The sequence below is a fragment of the Ipomoea triloba genome, chromosome 2 (genome assembly GCF_003576645.1).
Source record: "Ipomoea triloba cultivar NCNSP0323 chromosome 2, ASM357664v1".
In the NCBI taxonomy this organism is placed as follows: domain Eukaryota; kingdom Viridiplantae; phylum Streptophyta; class Magnoliopsida; order Solanales; family Convolvulaceae; genus Ipomoea; species Ipomoea triloba.
The window spans coordinates 16209890-16233020 of NC_044917.1; the positions used below are offsets into that span (position 1 = coordinate 16209890).

Genomic DNA, 23131 nt, shown 5'->3' on the forward strand with positions numbered 1-23131 from the left:
ACCTGTTATAGCTTGTTACATATCAACTCATNGACTATCATTTGTATTCTATTGTACACTACAATTCAGTTCTTTTGTGGTGTGTCATTTGTATTTCCTTTTGTTTTGAATTGGATCTTATGCTTGGAGTTAGTTATTTCTTGATTCTTAAAAGTATTTAAAATTATATTTTTAAAATGCTTGCTCCAAAGTCCAAATTGCATGTCTATCTGTCTGTCTTCTCAATCATTAAGATGGTTTCATCAAAACTTAAACTATATATGTTTTAAGTCAATTTATTATAGGGAAAAGTGTCAAATTGGCCCCCTAAGTCGGGTGGATAGTGCAATTAGGTCCCCTAACTGAAAAAAGCTCCATTCAAGCCCCTTAAACCGGTAAAAAAGTGCAATTGAGTCCTAAATGACTTGTTTATCACGTCAAATTCAGTTAGGTGGCCTAATTGCACTATTCACCCGACTTAGGAGGCCAATTTAACACTTTTTTATTTTTTTATTTTATTTTTCAAAACATTTATTTTTTATTTATTAAAAATATTATTTATTATAAATAAACAATAAAAAAATATTAAAAACAGCCACTGGCCGTTTAATAATTAGGTCCTATTGTCAAATTAATTTGTAGAATTCGTCCCCAAGTGTTGACCATACTCACTTTTCATCCCTAAGTTATCATTGATGTTGCACTATTTGTCCATTTATTAATAAGACATTAGGGACGAAATTTACAATTTTAGTATAATCCAGGGACGAAAAGTGAACATGACCAACGCTCGGGGACGAATTCTATGTAGGCTGATAAGTGCATATTTGATCATATTTAATCCCCATATTTAAGCTTATTTGTCCACTAGATTGTATAAATTGTGATCATTATAGCCTTCATTTTCTTTACTTTGATTAATGTTTGCAACTATCATCTTATTTGGAATAAAGTAAAGAAAATTAGGCCGTATTGCATTTAATGGGATAGTTTAGAGAAATCCTAAGTTTAATTTGTAATTTTCATCTTTAATAAGCCATCCTAATGTGTTTAATTGCTAGTAGGAGATATCAGGGAAATCATGAAGACAAGGAGGATCATGAAGGGACAAGAACAAAAATGAGAAGATGGATGATGATGAATTAAAGTGGAGGAAAAAAGCAAAGAAGATTTGGTCCATTTTCATCATTAAAGATCAGGCAATAATGGAATCAAAGAGTGATATTTTGGATGGTGATTGATCATATGGATAAACCAAAGCAAAAGTGGAACAAGTGTCTAAAATCTGATATTTCCGCACAAATTGTCCACTGTTCGGTATTTTGACCATATTTCAGAGTAGGAATATCCAAATTATGTGATCTTTGCACCGTTAGAAAGAAGACTTCAAGGGCTACAACTTTACCAGAAATACAAAACTCATACTTCCGAACAGAAAATGGAGAAAAACAGCCCGGAAGATGAAGCTGCGTGCAGTGATGTCATTGCTTGCGAAATTTTCCATCTTCTTTCTCATTATGATATGTGAGGTCATGGCATATGTAATTCCCCATTTCCAAATTCAGATGGAATGTGAGGTAATTGCATATGTAATTGTCCATCTTTGCTCCCTTTTGATGCTTATATAAAGCCTTGTAACTCTCAAACTTCAACACACCATTCCTCACCAATTCCTTCTATCTCCTCTCATTCTAGCTTAGTTTTAGTGTTGTGTTTTTCTTCAAGCAAGAGTGTAGGAGGAAACTCCAAAAGTTTGGTCTTCAATCCATAAGTTTTCTTGTTCCCTTTATCTCTTTACAATTTATTTACCATGCTTATGAATTTAAATATTGTTAGTTTGTTGTATTCCATTATGAATTGTGAGTAGTTGCATTAAGGACTTGAATTAGGGTAGGATTATCTTTATTGATGCTAAGTTCATGAATATTTCATAAAGGGGAAGGCTTTAATTTAAGAGTTTATTGAAGTATGCATAGATTTAATTGAAATCTTGTTAGTAAATGGTACGTAACATTTGTTAACTTGCCTTTGGATGATTTCATTTTATAATGGAAGTTATATGTTGAAATCAAGCTACTCTTTGTATGCACCCAATTTAATTTACGAAAGCAAAGAACATTGTGGTTTTAAATTGCTTATGTCCTCTAAGAACTAGGAATTGATATGTCACGGAAGTGGAGCAAATCCTTGTTCTAATCTTTATCTTTAGTTCATAAAAATGAAATTTAGATTAAAGATTCTTTTGTGCAATTCATTGAACTCTTAAATTAATTGTTTTCCCCTAATCTTGTTATTATTGCATCTATAAGATAATTCTCCTTAATTCGAGTCCTATCCTTAATTATCAGAGTTTATACCAATTGTAATATTGCTTTTAATTCTTGAACCTGTTATAGCTTGTTACATATCAACTCATATATGATTGCTTGGATTCTTGTTAAATTTATTCATCTTAATGCCTAAGAATTTAATTGCTATACAAGTACATGCCATAAAACCCAATCCCTTGAGAACGATATAATTAACCCACAAATTCACTACACCACTTTACACATCAACTTTTTGGCGCCGTTGCCGGGGATTGGCATATCTGGTTGTATTGTATAATTAATTATCTAATCTTAGCATTAAAATGAATGAATTTTGAAGGAGATCAAGTTTTGCTTTTATTGTTTAAGTGTTTTCTTAAGTTTGTTTAAATTTGGATACCTTTTGATTTATGCAAACTAGATCACAAGGTGGTCAAAACCTTTGTCCTTTAAACCAAGAACTCTCTAGAGAGTTAAGGAAGTTGAAGAAAGGCTCATCCAATCAGTTGAAAGAGTTTGAACCAGTGGAGATAAACATGGAGACCGGTGAATCTAGCAACTCAGGCCAAATGTCTCCCGGAGGAAGTAGTTCCCGAGCAAGCCCGAGTCAAGGAGCACACACGGAGGCTCAACCCAATACCTCTCAAGATCCAGTGGCACCGGTACGAATACCAATCTCTACCTCCATGGAAAATCCGAATCTAAATCCTTATTTAGGAGGAGGATTAGGTTTTCAATTTCCACCGCAACTACAAGGGGCCGGGATGCAAAATTTTCCTCATCTTTTGAACCCAAATTTCTTCACAAACCCTATGTTTGACCCATACCAGAATTTCCCTCAAAGAGCCCAACCCTACTTCTACCAAAGAGCACAAAATTTTCAACCCATGGCTACTCATCTGGCTCCCCAATTTGAAGAAGAAGATTGCATTGCCTATCCCGGAATCGAGGNAAGTGAACATGACCAACGCTCGGGGACGAATTCTATGTAGGCTGATAAGTGCATATTTGATCATATTTAATCCCCATATTTAAGCTTATTTGTCCACTAGATTGTATAAATTGTGATCATTATAGCCTTCATTTTCTTTACTTTGATTAATGTTTGCAACTATCATCTTATTTGGAATAAAGTAAAGAAAATTAGGCCGTATTGCATTTAATGGGATAGTTTAGAGAAATCCTAAGTTTAATTTGTAATTTTCATCTTTAATAAGCCATCCTAATGTGTTTAATTGCTAGTAGGAGATATCAGGGAAATCATGAAGACAAGGAGGATCATGAAGGGACAAGAACAAAAATGAGAAGATGGATGATGATGAATTAAAGTGGAGGAAAAAAGCAAAGAAGATTTGGTCCATTTTCATCATTAAAGATCAGGCAATAATGGAATCAAAGAGTGATATTTTGGATGGTGATTGATCATATGGATAAACCAAAGCAAAAGTGGAACAAGTGTCTAAAATCTGATATTTCCGCACAAATTGTCCACTGTTCGGTATTTTGACCATATTTCAGAGTAGGAATATCCAAATTATGTGATCTTTGCACCGTTAGAAAGAAGACTTCAAGGGCTACAACTTTACCAGAAATACAAAACTCATACTTCCGAACAGAAAATGGAGAAAAACAGCCCGGAAGATGAAGCTGCGTGCAGTGATGTCATTGCTTGCGAAATTTTCCATCTTCTTTCTCATTATGATATGTGAGGTCATGGCATATGTAATTCCCCATTTCCAAATTCAGATGGAATGTGAGGTAATTGCATATGTAATTGTCCATCTTTGCTCCCTTTTGATGCTTATATAAAGCCTTGTAACTCTCAAACTTCAACACACCATTCCTCACCAATTCCTTCTATCTCCTCTCATTCTAGCTTAGTTTTAGTGTTGTGTTTTTCTTCAAGCAAGAGTGTAGGAGGAAACTCCAAAAGTTTGGTCTTCAATCCATAAGTTTTCTTGTTCCCTTTATCTCTTTACAATTTATTTACCATGCTTATGAATTTAAATATTGTTAGTTTGTTGTATTCCATTATGAATTGTGAGTAGTTGCATTAAGGACTTGAATTAGGGTAGGATTATCTTTATTGATGCTAAGTTCATGAATATTTCATAAAGGGGAAGGCTTTAATTTAAGAGTTTATTGAAGTATGCATAGATTTAATTGAAATCTTGTTAGTAAATGGTACGTAACATTTGTTAACTTGCCTTTGGATGATTTCATTTTATAATGGAAGTTATATGTTGAAATCAAGCTACTCTTTGTATGCACCCAATTTAATTTACGAAAGCAAAGAACATTGTGGTTTTAAATTGCTTATGTCCTCTAAGAACTAGGAATTGATATGTCACGGAAGTGGAGCAAATCCTTGTTCTAATCTTTATCTTTAGTTCATAAAAATGAAATTTAGATTAAAGATTCTTTTGTGCAATTCATTGAACTCTTAAATTAATTGTTTTCCCCTAATCTTGTTATTATTGCATCTATAAGATAATTCTCCTTAATTCGAGTCCTATCCTTAATTATCAGAGTTTATACCAATTGTAATATTGCTTTTAATTCTTGAACCTGTTATAGCTTGTTACATATCAACTCATATATGATTGCTTGGATTCTTGTTAAATTTATTCATCTTAATGCCTAAGAATTTAATTGCTATACAAGTACATGCCATAAAACCCAATCCCTTGAGAACGATATAATTAACCCACAAATTCACTACACCACTTTACACATCAACTTTTTGGCGCCGTTGCCGGGGATTGGCATATCTGGTTGTATTGTATAATTAATTATCTAATCTTAGCATTAAAATGAATGAATTTTGAAGGAGATCAAGTTTTGCTTTTATTGTTTAAGTGTTTTCTTAAGTTTGTTTAAATTTGGATACCTTTTGATTTATGCAAACTAGATCACAAGGTGGTCAAAACCTTTGTCCTTTAAACCAAGAACTCTCTAGAGAGTTAAGGAAGTTGAAGAAAGGCTCATCCAATCAGTTGAAAGAGTTTGAACCAGTGGAGATAAACATGGAGACCGGTGAATCTAGCAACTCAGGCCAAATGTCTCCCGGAGGAAGTAGTTCCCGAGCAAGCCCGAGTCAAGGAGCACACACGGAGGCTCAACCCAATACCTCTCAAGATCCAGTGGCACCGGTACGAATACCAATCTCTACCTCCATGGAAAATCCGAATCTAAATCCTTATTTAGGAGGAGGATTAGGTTTTCAATTTCCACCGCAACTACAAGGGGCCGGGATGCAAAATTTTCCTCATCTTTTGAACCCAAATTTCTTCACAAACCCTATGTTTGACCCATACCAGAATTTCCCTCAAAGAGCCCAACCCTACTTCTACCAAAGAGCACAAAATTTTCAACCCATGGCTACTCATCTGGCTCCCCAATTTGAAGAAGAAGATTGCATTGCCTATCCCGGAATCGAGGCCAATAACTTTGAACTCAAGACTTCCATGATCAACTTGGTGCAAGCAAATCAATTTGGAGGTTCAAAGTTGGAAGATCCTAAGGCGCATATCACCCATTTCGACAGAATATGCCAAACTATCAAGATGAATGGGGTGTCTATGGATGCAATCAAGCTGTGATTGTTCCCATTTTCGTTGAGGGATCAAGCTCTGAGTTGGCTCAATTCCTTTGGGCCAAATCATTTCAACACATGGGACCAGCTGTACAAATCTTTCATGCAAGAATACTATCCACCCTCCAAGGCTGCAAAATTGAAGAAGCAAATCCAGAATTTCCAGCAATTCGGAAGTGAAAATCTGTACGAGGCATGGAAGAGGTTCAAGGATCTCAGGAGGCAGTGTCCTAGGAATCTCCTATCTCCTGGGGATTTCATTTCATCTTTTTACGAAGGATTGCTGGACAACTACAAGACAGTGTTGGATACTTCTTCTATGGGGGGAGTGTTTCTTGATATGACGCCCGATCATGGAGAGCAGCTGATAGAAAGAATCACAGCCAACACTGCGTATTGGTACAATGAAAGAGTCGAGCAACCAAGGAAAGAGAAAGCAGTAGGTATGTTTGAAGTGGATGAGAAGGTTGCCATGCAAGCCCAACTGGATTCGATCCAACACATGTTGAAAGAAATGGTGTTGAATAAGAAGGCGAATGCTCAGTCAGTCATTTCCTCATCCCAGATGCCACCCACACCACAAGCCTACTCGATGGTACAACCGACAACTCCAAGCCCACCACCATCTTCAACTATGGCTATGGTGCTCAGTTACGCTATTTGTGGCGGTGCTCATGCTTCTCAAAATTGTCAACTATTGGAACCTGGAAGCCACAACTCTTATTCAACTGTAGAGCAAGTTGACATGATTGGATACCAAAGACCTCAAGGCCAAGCGCAATGGAGGAATCAAGTCAATCCTTCTTGGAGCAATCAAGGTTTTCAAGGGAGAAATCCACCTCCTGGTTTTCAAGGCAACCAAGGCTTTAGAGGTGGATATCAAGGCAACCAGCAATGGAGAAGAAATCAAGGACAAGGTACGAGCCAAGCAAATGCTTAGAATCAGCAAGGGTATTCACAAGATCCGGACATGAAAACCTTCATGAACATGATTATGACACAAATGAGTAAATTGCAAACCGAAGTTGAAGGTCTTCGTGCTCAACAACAAGGAGGAGGTGCCTAAACTTCTACCCAACCTTCATTTAATGGTAAACTTCCAGCAAGCACTGAAAATCCTAGGAATCAAGTCAATGCTGTTGTAACTAGAAGCGGGAAGTCTTTGACTGATCCACCCTTTCCAGACGATAACATTGCTCTTGAAAATGAAGGGAAAGAAAAAGAACTTCTACCACAAAAAGGAGATCCTGAAGGACAAGTGCAGACAAAGGAGGATCTTAGCCAAGGTAAAAAGAACAAGGGCAAGCAAATTGATGATTCGGTGATTCCTTGCAACTTATTGCCATTTCCACAAAGGTTGTGGAAGTCCAAAGAAAACTTATTGCCATTTCCACAAAGGTTGTGGAAGTCCAAAGAAACCGATAGGGAATTTCCACAAAGGTTGTGGAAGTCCAAAGAAACCGATAGGGATAACAAATTCAAGATGATGCTTGACAAGTTGGAGATATCTATGCCTTTTGTGGATGCTGTTACTCAAATACCATCATACAAGAAATTCTTGAAGGATACTGTTACTCAAATACCATCATACAAGAAATTCTTGAAGGATATTTTGAGTAATATACCATCATACAAGAAATTCTTGAAGGATATTTTGAGTAATAAAAAGAAGTACAAGAAATTCTTGAAGGATATTTTGAGTAATAAAAAGAAGTTGGAGAAGAGTGCAGTGATAGATCTTAGTGAGGGAGCATTGGCATGCGCTGCAATACAAAAGAATCTACCACCGAAGTTGAAGGATCCTGGAAGTTTTGCTATTCCATGTATCGTTGGAGGATTTGTTGTGGGTCGTGCTCTATGTGATCTCGGAGCTAGTGTGAGCCTCATGCCTTACTCCCTTTGTAAGAGGCTCAACCTTGGAGAGCCGAAACCCACTACCATGACACTTCAAATGGCGGATCACTCAATAAAGCGCCCAGTGGGAGTATTAGAAGACATCCCAGTAATGATCGATCAATACTACATTCCGGGAGATTTTGTGATTCTTGACATTGAGGAAGATGCCAAGGTACCCATAATCCTTGGTAGACCATTTCTAGCCACAGCTGGGGCGATCATTGATGTAAAAAGGGGGAAGCTTGTTATGGAAGTGGCCGATCACAAGATTGAATTTGATATATTCAAAATGGCCAAACACCAACCAACTTACATTGATGAATGCAATATGATGGAAATTTGTGAGGTAAACCCTAGTGAAGTCTTGAAGATTGACAAGGAGTATTCGATTGTTGAAGAACTTCTTGAGAAATTTGGAATCTGCACCCAAAAGGAGATGGACACATGCGAGCAAGGGATTTTTGATCAAGGTGAGGCTGGAGAAAGAATTTTTGCTACTCTTGACCCGCTAGGAGAGGAACATGCACCAAAGGTAGAACTAAAACCTTTACCTCCTAGTCTAAGGTATGTTTTTCTGGGCTCTAACTCCACTTATCCTGTAATTGTTAATTCTTCTTTGCATAGTGATGAAATTGATAAGCTGCTTAATGTGCTTAGAAAACATAGGAGGGTAATTGGTTATACTATTGGTGATTTAATTGGCATTGATCCTAAGTACTGCATGTATATAATTTATTTAGAAGAGAATGCCAAACCTACTGTTGAACCCCTTAGGAGATTAAATCCCAATTTGAAGGATGTAGTTAAGAAGGAAATTTTGAAATTGCTTGAGGCCGACATTATATACCCTATTTCGGACAGCAAGTGGGTGAGTCCCATACATGTTGTTCCGAAAAAGGGCGGTATAACGGTTATTGAAAATGACAATAATGAGTTGATTCCTACTAGACTTGTTACTGGTCATAGAATGTGCATTGATTACAGAAAATTGAATAAGTCTACTAGGAAAGATCATTACCCCCTTCCATTTATTGATCAATTGCTTGAGAGAATGTCCAAGAATGAATACTTCTGTTTTCTAGATGGTTTTTCAGGATATTTTCAGATTTATATTCACCCAGATGATCAAGAAATGACAACATTCACATGTCAATATGGCACCTTTGCTTTCAAAAAGATGTCATTTGGTTTGTGTAATGCACCTGCTACTTTTCAAAGGTGCATGATGGCAATCTTTTCTGAAATGGTGGAAGAAATCATGGAAGTATTCATGGACGATTTCTCAGTTTATGGTAAGTCGTTTGATGATTGTTTGATAAATCTTGATAAAGTTCTGTGCAGGTGCCAAGAAGTCAATTTAGTTCTGAATTGGGAAAAATGTCATTTTATGGCAACTGAAGGCATAGTTCTTGGCCACAAAATTTCAGCAAGGGGAATTGAAGTAGACCCGGCAAAGATTGAAGTCATTTCAAAATTGCCACCCCCAAGCTCGGTAAAAGGAGTAAGGAGTTTTCATGGTCACGCTGGGTTTTACAGAAGATTCATCAAAGATTTCTATAAAATTGCAAAACCCCTCACGCACTTGCTTGCGAAAGAGGTGGCGTTTAATTTTGATGAATCTTGTCTTATTGCTTTTAACAGATTGAAGGAAGCTCTATGTCATGCTCCAATCATTCAACCTCCTGTTTGGAATCTACCGTTCGAATTGATGTGTGATGCGAGTGACTATGCAGTTGGGGCGGTGCTATGCCAAAAGAAGGACAGGTGCTACTATGTGATCCATTACGCAAGCCACACACTTGATGATGCTCAAGTCAACTATGCAACAACTGAGAAGGAGCTTCTTGCGGTGGTGTTTGCTATGGAGAAATTTCGGTCCTATTTGCTTGGGAGCAAGGTGATAGTTCACACCGACCATGCTGCTTTGAAGTATTTATTCCAAAAGAAATATGCAAAGCCGAGGCTGATCCGATGGGTGCTCCTACTTCAAGAATTTGATCTGGAGATTAGAGACAAGAAAGGATCCGAGAATGTTGTGGCCGATCACCTGTCCAGACTTGAAGGCCAAAAGGATGATGAATTGCCCATAGATGATTCCTTCAAGGGAGAAACATTGTATATCTTGACTGGATTAGGAAAACGGTATGTGCCATGNGGCCAAGAATTTGATTCTATCTGGAATTTCAAGGATGAAGTACCAGAAGTAAAAGAAATCAATGAGGTTGCAACTGAGGAAATTATAGAAGAAGCATCCAACCCAGTCATAACCATTGTGGGTAAGAAGAGCACCTCTGAAAAATCTTGGAGCATTGAAATGATTTCAAAATTCTTCCACTTACCAGTTGTCCAGGCGGCAAGGGAATTACACATAGGAAAAGCCAAGCTGAAGAAAATATGCACCGAGTTGGGAATCAATCAATGGCCACATAGGAAATTACAGTACATGGATCGACTGTTGAGCATGTTTAAGAAAGATTCTGACCAAGGGGAGAAGGTGATTGAGCTAGAACACGAAAGTGAGCAGATGTTGACAAACCCCAACAATGAGTTAGGCTTAGAAACTCAAACACTGGGGGAATCTTCTTCTAAAAAGAAAAGATATCAACAATTGATAAATCTTGCTCACTCTACTTCCTTTGCCAATTCATCTCGTGTTCCGTGGGAAGATGAAATGTTTTAAACTTCACTTAGTAATTTCTATCCTAGTTATTTATGTTTTAATTTTCCTTTGTTAAAAAAAATTTGTTTTATGTTTGTTTGAATTTAAGTTATGATTAATTTATGACTTCTGTTTTTCCGTGATTGTCTCTTATAGTTTTTAACAGGAAGGCTAGAAGATGTGTAGAACTAGTGGACTTCTCTACTCTTGTTGCTGCACGAGAATCATAGGGGAGTACAATCTTTCTCCATTTGCATTTCATATGTTTTATCAATTATATTTGGAGTTTTTTCTAGTCTTGTGTGCACTCAATCTTGTCAAATCCTATTTGCATTATACATCGAGGGCGATGTAAATTTTTAAGTGTGGGGGAGAGGACAAAAATTGAGGTAATTTTCAAAATTTTTGCTTAAATAACTCATGTGCTTTTTGTGTGAATAAATTGTTTTTCTTTGCTAGAAGTTGAGATCGCTCCATTTTTGTTGGTTTGTGGTTTGTTTTGATGGTACTTGTCGCAACTCAACTTCTGATTGATGAGCCAAGGGGTACATGATTGATCTATTCTCCTGCCAATCGCCTTGTTAACTACTTAATAATTGAATAAATTCTTGATCTAGTGTGTTGTGCATTGCTAGTGAAGGCTTATATTCTTGATCTAGTGTGTTGTGCATTGCTAGTGAAGGCTTATGTGAGATTCCGGTAATAGTTGTTTTGCTAGAACTTGCCTTATGTGAGATTCCGGTAATAGTTGTTTTGCTAGAACTTGCCTCATTACTCTCCAAGTGAAATCTAAGATTTGCATGTTTTGAAATATTACTCTCCAAGTGAAATCTAAGATTTGCATGTTTTGAAATGATATAGGCCATTTTTGTTTAAAGATTTGCATGTTTTGAAATGATATAGGCCATTTTTGTTTAGCCCTTAGCCTTAAAGCCTACCATGTTAATATGTGTTTATCATTAGTTGTCCCCTTTTGAGCCTTTAGTTCACTAAATAAAGTGCTCAGCACTTGTTCCCCTTGATGTTAGCTTTTCTTTATTTTACCCTTATTAATTTTTCCCTTAACCTTTAGCCAAAAAGAAAAAAATATATATATCCCTTCCACCCTTGAGAGAATGTAGCACTTGTTCAATAGTTAGAAGAGATTCATGTTGGAGCTTATCTTTGTTTACATCACTCTGGTTAGTCTTGTTTTAGTGTGGGGGTTTTTCTAAATAAATGGAGTTTGTTTTTTTTTTTTAATTTTGAAAAAAAAAAGTGAAAGTCTTTGAAAAGTAGAAAAAAAAATGAAGAAAAAGATGTTTGAAAAAGTTTGAAAAATAAGTTTGAAATGCTGAAAAAAAAAAGTGAATAAAAGCAAAAATGTATATTCCTTTCTTGTTCTTTGTGTCAAATCCCCACATTTTGAGAGTATTGTCTAGTTTTCTTTGTAGAGTGCTCCTTTGCTCTTTATTGTCAAGATCTCTTCTAGCTTAGTTTGTGAATAAGTGTGAAATTCTCTCATTTTGTTTACTTTCCCTACCCTTTCTTTGTTAAAACCTTTACCCTTAGCCCCGTTATAAGCCGAATAAAGACCTATTTGATCATTTCATGCATTTCAATGATCGATCTAGTGGGAGTAAGATGGGCAAGCCTATGGGATCTCATTAAAAGCCAAGTTTTGCATAATCTCAACTTAGCATTTGTGCACACTAGATTCTCACGCACTTTAATGGTTTTGGTACTTGGTTATTGGCTTGGGAATGGAACTCGTGAACCAAGCTAAGGTGATTCTTGTAGTAAGTTGTTTTGTAGCAAGTTGGATATGTGGTTTGATAGGTTGTGCAATGAGGGAGTTTCGACAATTTCAATGCCATGATTTGCAATTTATTGTTTGTTTTTGTTTGAGGACAAACAAAAGTTTAAGTGTGGGGGAGTTGATAAGTGCATATTTGATCATATTTAATCCCCATATTTAAGCTTATTTGTCCACTAGATTGTATAAATTGTGATCATTATAGCCTTGATTTTCTTTACTTTGATTAATGTTTGCAACTATCATCTTATTTGGAATAAAGTAAAGAAAATTAGGCCGTATTGCATTTAATGGGATAGTTTAGAGAAATCCTAAGTTTAATTTGTAATTTTCATCTTTAATAAGCCATCCTAATGTGTTTAATTGCTAGTAGGAGATATCAGGGAAATCATGAAGACAGGGAGGATCATGAAGGGACAAGAACAAAAATGAGAAGATGGATGATGATGAATTAAAATTATATATAAAATACAAATTAATTTGATAGTAGGACGAAATGTGATACAAATTACAAAGTTTTGCACTTCAGTCAAAGGAGTAGTAGCCTGTTAAACAAGTCATTTAGGACTCAATTGCACTTTTTTACCGATTTAGGGGGCTTGATTGGAGCTTTATTCAGTTAGGGGGCCTAATTGCACTATTCACCCGACTTAGGGGGTTAATTTGACACTTTTCCCTTTATTATATTATTATATTAGGCCCCTGCTCATGCGGTAAAGCCATTGTTTTTGCGATATGCTAAATAGAGGAAGACTATATATGGTTTTGTGGAGAGGACCATGTGGGTTTATGATCTAGCTACCAAAGCTGTTCCAGCTAATGAGAAATTAAGCATGAATGAAATTTACATAGCTCGTGGGGCTGATATTTGAGGTTCTTAAAAACAAGAGAAATATATGAGCATGCAATTAATTCATGACTACTTATAGACGAGGATATGAAAATTACGTGCCTAAAGTATACTGAACTTGAGAAGAGTCTGGGAGAGATTGGTCGTGCCCATGTATTATACAAGTATGCATCTAATTATGCAGACCCACGATTTGGCCATGGCTTATGGGATAAGTGGAATGAATTTGAGGTGTAACATGAAATGAGGGCACCTTCGGTGAGATGCTGTGTGAAGATAAGTGTATATCAGGTACGTAATATTTTATTTTCTGATTTCATATGGATCAGAACTTGTGTAGTTTTTTTTTTCAATTTAATTTAAACTACTACTACTACATATTCGTTTTGTGCACTTGTGATGAGTGCAATTTTCATACTTTATTTTATAGTGTTTAATTTAATAATTGTTATTATCTAGTAATGCTTTTCTACTTAATCTTATTAAATTGTTACACTTTTTATCTGTGAAATAATATTTATAAATAGTAGTAATAATGCTTATGATAAAATAATAATAATAATGGTAGTAATAATTTAGTCCATTACATGGTGATTACTTATTAATAATGACTTCGACTAATTCTATTTGGGTTCTAAATTTTAAGTGATTATTAATGTTTTAAATAAATAAATGTTGATTACTTTATGTATATTAATAAAAAGGGCTTAGTACACAAACATTTAATTCTGAATAGTTACAGTCCAAGTTTCATAGGTCTAAGGTAAGTAGAAGTATGATAAGCTCCCAAGATGACTAAGAATTAAGGTCTATATCAGGGTGAATTGATAGTAATTAGTGTTCTTTCGTGACTAACTTATGGCATTTTATGCTCTAATGTGTAGACCGCGTGCAAAGCTATCTCTTGTGTATTTTAGAATGTTTTTACAGGTCCCGGGAGCCTCTCGGCAAAGTATAAGGACATAAACGAGCATTTGGAGCAAAGAAGAAGTCCCGAGATGGCCGGGATGTGTAATCCACGCGTGGAGCCAACATGGAACAATTCCAGTGTGTGTCCACATGCATATCCACACTTGGAGAAGGAACTTTGACTAGAAGACCGTCGAGTACGAGGTCATGTACGGGAGTACACACCCTCGTACGCGACCCAGAATTAGCACTATTTAAAGAAGCTTTGGTGGAAATCAAGAGGAGAATTAGCTTAGTTTAGATTAGAATTTACATTTTGCAGAGCTTTAAGTTAGATTTTAGAGAGAGAAACATCTAGAGTTCCAAATTGTTGAAGGATTGAAGATCAATGTTGATTTGAAGATTGTAATTCATATTTCCTAGGTGAATTCTACTTTTAATTTCATTTTAATTTTAATTTCATCTCCTATTGCAATTTACATTCCTTTAGATTGATTTAGGTTTCCTTTTGATTTGAATGATGATTGCATAGATTAGTCTAGGGGATTGGTGGCCCCAACCTAGTTAATGTGGATTGATTTGTTGAAATGCTTTCATTTGATTGTAGACATGATGAATTAGGGTTCTATGACTTGTGTGGTTGATGATTGACTTGATTTGTGCCTATTTAAGGCTTTAGTAGGTAGCAAAGCTAGGGAAAGTGTAGGTTGCAAGATATCGGACCTATACGAGTCCTAATCGACCACATCCCCGCCCTTGATCCGGAAGGTTTAGGCCCGGGAGGAGTGGTAGACCCAGTGTTTGATGAAATGCCCCAACCGAATGAGGACTTGGGAGTCTGAGTGTGACGTACTCGGTGATGGTACCGTGAGCTCCCTCGTTTGAGTCTGAATCACATTGTCTATAATCCCCATAGTAGGATCAACCGCATTAGCTAGCTAAGACTTCCAATCTCCGTTCCTTTTCATTGCTTTCCTTAGTTTCCCATTGCCTACCCCTCTTTATGATCCTTTTGTTTTCTTGTGATTCTTGTGACTCTTGCCTTTAAACATCCTAAATGCTAACACTTAATTCTACTCAAATTTGTCATCCTTGAGAATACGACACTCGAGAAAACTTCTTCCTCGTTTTATCGCCTACCTTTCACCACCACTAAAACTACTCCTTCAAAGTAGAAGGCTTCTTTAAGCCAAGCATTGAAACTTGATGTTGTTGCCTCTTCCTCTTCTCCATGTTCTTTCTATCAATCTCTGCTTGCACCTTCCGAATTAAAATTCTCCATTTCTTCATCCATAGCAGTTTTTTCTTCCTTGTGTTTCTTTTTGTGTTGTAATAGAGATGTATAGAAGTCCTTAATAGAGAAGAGCATGGATCCTAGTTGTGCTAACTACTGAGGCTCCACTGCTATCACGCACTGCATATACTCCTTGCTTGTTAAGATCAACTCATGATAAACAATTGGGTGTATAACCCAAGCCATACAGTGCACTAGTGGGATGCAGGTGACATGGCATTCCATTCCTACAATTCACATATTCACCCACTCCCTTAAGTCTAGTTACAACATTATGAAAATATGCACAACATATTGTCATTCTCACAATGTCCGAATCGAGACCACATGTGGTAAGTCAAAATTTCTGTCTTCTTCTTGTTCTTTAGTATATCCAGCTGACAACACTTGCGTGCATAGGGTGAAATGTCAAAAGATATTTATGTTAAAACGGAAAGTCAGTGACTCCCCGAGTGTCGGTCTCGAAGGAGGGACGTGTAGGTGTGTCAATTGTTCGGGAGTTTACTTGATTGAGTCGTGCATAGGATTCGAGTGTGGTGAATGGTGGTTTGTGAGTGAAAGGAGTTCATAAGGTTTGGTTGAGTGCAAGAAAGTAATAAAGTAAAAGATTGGTAAATATGTAAAAGGGGTAGGGATTGGATAGTGCTCATGTATGTTGCATTGTGGTGTGACTAAGGTAATGGATAGATAATGCTAGGATGTTGGCTATTCAAGAGTGTGTTGTCTTAGTCCTTTTCCACCTTTGTGTACTAAGGCTTCTTTGACTAAGCATTGCCTTCAAGCATCCAAAGCTCTAAGAGGAATTTTATCAAACACTTAAGCTACACACTATCCTACTATTCTTAAGAAGTCCATAGGAACTATGATTGTGTCAAGCTTCAAATCCTAACTCTAATCAAAGACATGAAAGAGTCAAGAGCTCAATCTCTCATCTAGATTGGCCAAATCCAAACAAGATCTCATCAAAACAACAATCAATAGACAAGAATAGATAATCCAACAACATAAGCATTTAGATCCAAAATATAGAGATATGATCAACACACTAGCAACATTCAATCACACAATCCAAATCCCTAGATTAAACTAGCCACTCATGATATGAAATTCAACACAAAAGCTAATTCAATCCGAGAATAAGATAACAAAATATATTAGAAATGAAATAGAGATCACCTAATGTGAAGTAATTGTTGGTCCCAAGGGGATGGGGTACAAGTCTAAAGGGGGGGGGGGTGAATAGACTTGTATAAGATTTTGCAAATCTTTTTCGACTTCTCGCGTGTATTGGACTTAGGATGTTTAGGTCCGATACCTCACAAGATGAAGACAAAGTTTTATGCGTAGCGGAAAAGTTATCCCCTTTTAGTTAGCGCGAGTTTGAGTTAGTTCGAGAGGTGTCGTTATATGCAGTGCAGTTTGAGAGTTAGATCGAGAGATAAAGACAGTAAGTAAATGCGAGAGAGATTTTTAAGTGGTTCGGCCAACCCGCCTACATCCACTCTTCTTCTAGAAACTCCCTGGAAGGATTGCACTAAAACTTCCCTTTTAGTACAATATCGAGCGCTTGAGCTTTGATCACGAAGCCCGCCTCAAGCCTCAGATTTTTCGCCCCGCTTCTTGTTACTCCACCTATCGAGCACTTGAGCTTTGATCACCAAGCCCGCCTCAAGCCTCAGGATCTTCACAAGACAGCTCCCAGGTTACTCCGCCTCTCCTCAGGTTTTTCTCCCCGCTTCCAGTTACTCCACCTCTCGAGCACTTGAGCTTTGATCACCAAGCCCGCCTCAAGCCTCAGGATCTTCACTAGACAGCTGCCAGGTTACTCCGCCTCTTCTTGCTTAATCCAAAGCAAGGACCTTTGGTTGTCACAGTTGAGTGTAACAAGCTCCAATCTGACCAAAAGCTATCGTTGAATCAACTTCGATGTAGAGCAGCTTCGGTCACCTTCTAGATGTATAGCAGTTTAAGCTTTGTAACTCTCTCAAACACTAAGATGTGTTTTTCTCGCTGTTTTGAATATCAGGACGATATTCCAAGTTGAGCACTTGCACTTTTGAACGTTTTAATCAGACACCTCTTAAGATTTTCCAATGAACCAACCTTCTTTCTTATTTTTTTTTTTAACTTGTGTCTTCACATCCTTTTTATATGAGAGTTGAGGAATAATTCCGTTGGAGGGAAAATTATTCCGTTTGAAATCTGTCTCCCATGCTATGTATGGGACTTGCATCTTTTCAGCATTTTTCATGGAGTGGTGGTCTTGTAACTTGAACCTTTTGTTTGGTAGTGGATATTCCATAATCCACTTTCTTGAGTCCATGCTCCACTTGCTACTTTTGGTAAAAGTTACTCTTTTTAAATTCCCATTGATCCTCGTTCTAGGGAATAAGACCGACTTTGGATTAGTGCACCTTCTATCCGTTTGTTGTGGAATTCTGATGTGGCATCCACTTCTGGCACCTCCTTAATATTTTGTCTCCATGATATTCTTCTTCTCCAAACTTTATTCATGCTTCCTGACNGTCTCGTAGACCCTTATTCCTCCAGAGTTGTCTCGTGCCTGCTTCTGATCTATCTGTTTGCTTACAACACGAAAACTTCTAAGTTGTTCAAACAAGTTTACCTTAAGCTTAAATATTTCCCGAGTTGAGCTCAAATTACCCGGTTGTATTTTCGCTCTTAGTTTACTTATCGAACTTACATTGTTTTGCCTATGTATCGAGACTTGGGGATTCTTACTTTACATTTGGTATCATCAAAACCTATTACAATATATTCCTAAAAATTTCCCCCTTTTTGATGATGCCAACACTTATACTTACTTCTATGCCTGATTAGCAAGAAAAGATCATTGATTTTATTTTCAGCGCATACGGTAAGTTTGACAAGCGAGCTAATCTGCTAAGACATGAAGAAGAACTCACGCAACACCCCCAACAAAAGATATATACATTAATATAAGGGAATGTTTTACATGAAATAGCAGAAAAGAAAGAAGATAAAGAACAACATGAATTTCGAATGCATGTAGACATCGAGAGCTTACTGCTTGTCTGCTTTCCTCTTCTCGTTTATGACTGCTCGTGTCTTGATGGGGTCCTTGGAGTTCACCTGCTCTAGATATTTATCTGATACGTCCAGGTGAAGGTAATTGATAAAAGCTTCACCTATGAAGCTGCCTTCAATCACCCCATCTCTCCACCATTCGATGCATTCCAGAGGATTAAGGCCGCTATGAAGAGATAAGTCAGTTTTGGCAAGAAGACTTACTATGATTCCATTGAGGTACTCAGTTGAGTCATCTTTGAACCCTGACTTAAAGTTTTTTATAAATTGCTCATCTCTCTTCTCTTTGGCCGTTTGTTGTTCTTGTCTTTTTCTTCTCCTTTCTCTGTATTCTTGTCTCCTTCTTTCCATTTCCAGTGTATGCTGGACCCTTAAGATTTCTGCTCTTTTCGCTTCCTCCAGTTGTTTGCTCAATGACTTTGGAGCTTTTGGAGGAGGTCCAGCTGGTTCACTTGCTGCCCTTTTCTTGCTAGTTGTTGATGTCCTTCCCTGAGTATTATTTTCCCCCTTGGTGACATCATCGGCTCGGGAAAGGAGGGTGGACATAACTTCGAAGAGTGCTTGAAGTTGGGCAGGCACTTGGTTCGACAGATCATCAAGTAGTGCTTTCATCACGTCCTGTCGAAGTTCACTGGAATATTGGAAGGCTCGAAGCTCTGTTCGTAGCTCTGCTAGTTCAGCTTTCACACCTTCAGCTTCTGCTCGAGCTACAGCAGCTTCATCTGCAGCTTTCCGTGCTGCATCCTCAGCCCATACTGCCTGTTCGAGAAGTTCGTCATGGCTGGCTCGAGATTCACTTGTGCCAGCCGCAGGCATTGCGGCGTTGCGAACAATGGTCAGTATGCACTCGATCTGAGCCATCTTCTGAGAGTGATCGGCCATGAATTGACGCACCTCGCCAATGAAAGCTTGTTCGGCCTTTTGATCATAATCAGAAGTTGAAGGAGAAGAAGTACCTTTGGTCGGAGGGGACTTGGATGCTTCCAGATTTCCACCCATGACTTGCATTTGCGAGTCCACCTCTCGATTGAGTTTCTGAGGGCCAGCAGGGACATAGGGATCAGAGCACGAAGGTAGCTCCATGTCAGGCGCTTCCCGGTTTCCACCTGAGGAATGGATCACTTCTTGCTCTTCACCTCTCGAACCTGGAGCCTCAGCGTCAGCAACTATTGGGATTGGATCAGCCAGGGAGGGATCTTCGGTATTGGACGCTTCCCGGTTTCCATCCAATGCAGGTTCCCCCTCAGCGTCACCTCTCGAACCAGTGCTGGGAACTTGGTCATCTGCTGGTGAGGTTTGAGACGAAGTTTCGACAGGTGCTTCCCGGTTTCCACCTTTGATGGTTGCATCGTCCTCTTCAGTACTTCTCGAACCAGCAGGACTTTGGACATTCTGCTCTCGTTGCTCATCAGATCGCACCTCAGCTTGTTCAGGTGAGTCAGGAATTACTATTGTTTCAGGAGCAGCTGGTGCACTCCACCTTTCTCTTTCGACCATCCTAGCTGCAAAGGTTGATGCTGTGTCATCTGGTAGTAGGAATGGTGAAGGCAGTTCCATAGCGATGGGAAAGCCTGGGAGTTGGAGCAACGGAATATCACCCTCCCGAACTATCTGTGCTTCATCGGTGTCATTCGAGGGTGTGGACTCAGGAGCTGGCAGCAATACGACTGAGCTGGGTGCCACCTCAAGTGCTTCAGAGGTCTCGGATTCACCTCTCGAAGCTGCTTCAAGTGCTTCAGAGGTCTCGGATTCACCTCTCGAAGCTGCTACCAGTGCTTCAGAGGTCTCGGATTCACCTCTCGAAGCTGCTACCTGTTCGTCCAGAGCAGAGAATTCACCTCTCGAAGCTGCTACCTGTTCGTCCAGAGCAGAGAAGTTTACTTGGGACAAGGGGACTGCGGCTGTTGGTATTGGGTTCTCAGAATCATCTCGAGCAATCCCAGAGGTCTCTCCTGGACCTCTCGTATCCTCTACTTGATGTCCCAAGGATAATGCAGTGGCGAGCCTGATATCTTCTTGAAATTGAGCTTCCAATTCAGGATCCACTACAGGCTCGGCTTCAGCTTCTTGCGCATCAACAGCTATGCCCTTTCCTTTGTCAGATCGACCAAGATTTCTCCTGGTTACGTGCATCTCATGGGCAAGACTCAGAAGTTCATTGGCTGGGATTGCAGTGAGGTTTAACCAGTTTAAAGCAAAGTCCTCCTCAGCCACCATATCTGTTGCTCTCGAAACCAGTTGATCAATCGGACCTGTTCTCCAGTTGATCCATCGAAGCATTCTGGAGAAGTCATCCAAGCTAGACATATTTTCAGTACTTTGATTCAACTGAGAAGTGATTTCAGCATTCAGCTCATCAGAGTTAGCAGACAGGATTTCTGTTGCCGATGCAGCTTCCACTGTTATCTCTCGAACCACCTCTCGTGGTTCCTCAACATCGGTGTGTACTGGATCATTGATCCCAGTACCTTCAATCTCTCGAGCTTCCTCTCGAGGTATAGCCAAGGATTCATCAGTAAAGCCAGCACCATCAACATTCAGAGCAACAAACATTTCGTCTGAGATGGATCTGGTAGGGGGCACTCTCTCAACCTCAGCGGCCAGTGTAACCTGCGGTTCCCCCTGGGCCTGTGCCCTGTCCACAAGTAATTCTTGGACTGCTGAAGGTGTTACCTCTCGAATGTGAGTGATAGCAATGGTTTTGGCTTTCTTAGCCCTCTTTGGTAAGGCAACCCTCTTGATCAGGGTATCCAGAGGCTCACCATCAGATTCCTTCTCCTTGGCTGGGGCTTTCCTTTTACCTCTTCCTTTAGGCTTTGAGGGAGAAGGTGCAACCTTAACACCTTTAGCCTTTGGGGCTTGAGATTTCGTCCTACCCATATAGGTATTCCGATGAACCTCTCGCCCTTCCCTCAGTTCTAAGCCCTTCAGACTTAAAAGGTATTGAACAACAAAACCGAAACCAACCTTTTTACTGATCGTCAGGTTGGTGTTGGAGACTGAGCTCTGCACTTGCTGTTGAAGGAAATTGAAGATGATATGTGCCCAGTCCATTTTGTTGTTGTTCCAGATGGCGTGGAGGATTTTGAGGATGTCCAGATTAATCTCATCAGTTCCAGACACCTTGCCGAGCACGAATTTCATGATAAGGTCGGCAGCAAGAGCAAACCTCTCCTTTAGGTGGAACTTGCGTAGGGCAGAGGATGCTCTGGGCGGTGTAGTCTCCAATCGGATTTTATCCCAAAAAGCTTGCTTGTCCAAGTCGTAATCCGAGAGGTGCTGGACTGCTTCCTCCGACGTCGCGAAGTCGAATGCCGCTCTGAGGTCACCAACAGAGGTCGTGATATGGATCTCATTGAACCGACTCTCTATTTTGCCCTTCGTAACCTTGGCATTCGCGAACCATTCAGTGAAGTCGAGTTCATGAATGGTTTGGTAGTCGTGTGTCATGTATTTCATAAGTCCTGCTTTTTCGAACTTCTTCAGGACTTTCTCCGCCATCGTTGGGTTCGTCGAGTGAGCAACGAAACCATCTCTGTCAAGGATACTCCCCGCCTTGACTTGTTTTATCTGAGAGCGTATGTGTTCCAGCTCCCTCTGGTATGCATCGGAAGATGATGATGATGATTCAGACGCCATTGTTTGAGGTGTTGGAGGGATTGTGTATAGTGTTTAGGATTTGGGGGTTTTGGGTATTCGGTTTGAGCTTGAATCTGGGTGAGGAAGAAGAAATTAGCTTTTATATCATGTGGATTCGGGTTGGATATATGGGTAGGGTTAAGAGCTTGACCCGAAAAAGGGATCCCGGTTAATTTAAAAGAATTGAAAGGTCAGAAATACCCTTTTATAACGGTTATGTATGTAAGGTATGGTAAGGGTATTTTGGTAAGATATAATACGGTTTTGGATAATGGGATATAAAGAGATGATATTTATATAAGCATGCTCCCACTCCTCAAGATAATGCCTTTAAGAACGGAAAACCGTCAATAACCGAAGACCACGTGGCTAACATTAATGTCCAAGGTTAGCCGTTCCACATATATCCGTTGAGCTCATTAGTTTTACCTCTCGAAGGTAAACTCTCGACTTTGCTAGTTTAAGGATCTTCCCCCTGAGTGATTGACCCCTAAACCTCCTTATTCCTCCATCTAAGCATTCCTGTGGTTAAGGATCTTCCCCCTGAGTGATCGATCCCTAACCCTCCTTATTCCTCCATTTAGACTGAGTGATCGATCCCTAACCCTCCTTATTCCTCCATTTAGAGATAGTGATCGATCCCTAACCCTCCTTATTCCTCCATTTAGAGATACGTATCGATCCCTAACCCTCCTTATTCCTCCATTTAGAGATACGTAAATAGTCCTAACCCTCCTTATTCCTCCATTTAGAGATACGTAAATAGTTAGTTTGATATCTTTCGAAGTGATCTCTCGAACTACCCTTCTTCGAGACATAACACAAATAGGCAAACTGAACATGTACCTCTCGAACCACCTTTCGAAAATAGGCAAACTGAACATGTACCTCTCGAACCACCTTTCGAACATAGGCAAACTGAACATGTACCTCTCGAACCACCTTTCGAACACAGGCAAACTGAACATGTACCTCTCGAACCACCTTTCGAACACATATTGCGATACGGAGACAAGATTGATTCATCAAAAGATATCACTTGGAACATTTCCTTAAGTTCATTTAGTGATTTTCGAAAGCATTACATATGAATCAATATCCTATTAGATTCCATAGAAACTTTTGTTTGGCCTTGGA

General features: G+C 38.9%; 2 protein-coding genes and 1 pseudogene across 2 annotated transcripts; 2 read left to right on the top strand and 1 right to left on the bottom strand.

Moving 5' to 3' along the window:
* The first annotated feature begins 2580 nt into the window (after window positions 1-2580).
* Window positions 2581-6430, top strand: LOC116010340. The gene is made up of 2 exons (XM_031249700.1): window positions 2581-3187; window positions 5678-6430. The coding sequence occupies exons 1-2, from the start codon at window positions 2699-2701 to the stop codon at window positions 5888-5890; spliced, it is 702 nt and encodes a 233-aa protein (XP_031105560.1). The 5' UTR covers window positions 2581-2698; the 3' UTR covers window positions 5891-6430.
* Window positions 6431-6952: 522 nt separating this feature from the next.
* LOC116010826 lies at window positions 6953-10668 on the top strand. Its single transcript, XM_031250329.1, has 4 exons — window positions 6953-7239; window positions 7324-7437; window positions 7564-10452; window positions 10605-10668. Exons 2-4 carry the CDS (start codon window positions 7367-7369, stop codon window positions 10666-10668), a joined length of 3024 nt encoding a protein of 1007 aa, XP_031106189.1. The 5' UTR covers window positions 6953-7239; window positions 7324-7366.
* A 3151-nt stretch (window positions 10669-13819) lies between these two features.
* LOC116010827 overlaps window positions 13820-23131 on the bottom strand; it is a 29711-nt pseudogene continuing 20399 nt past the window's right edge.

Bases quoted from the DNA above. Each gene is read 5' to 3' on its own strand.
- LOC116010340 (XM_031249700.1), top strand. From the start codon at position 2,699: ATGCAAACTAGATCACAAGGTGGTCAAAACCTTTGTCCTTTAAACCAA. The intron at 3,188-5,677 runs CTGGCTCCCCAA...ATGGCTACTCAT, and splicing joins TTCAACCCATGGCTACTCAT to CTGGCTCCCCAATTTGAAGA.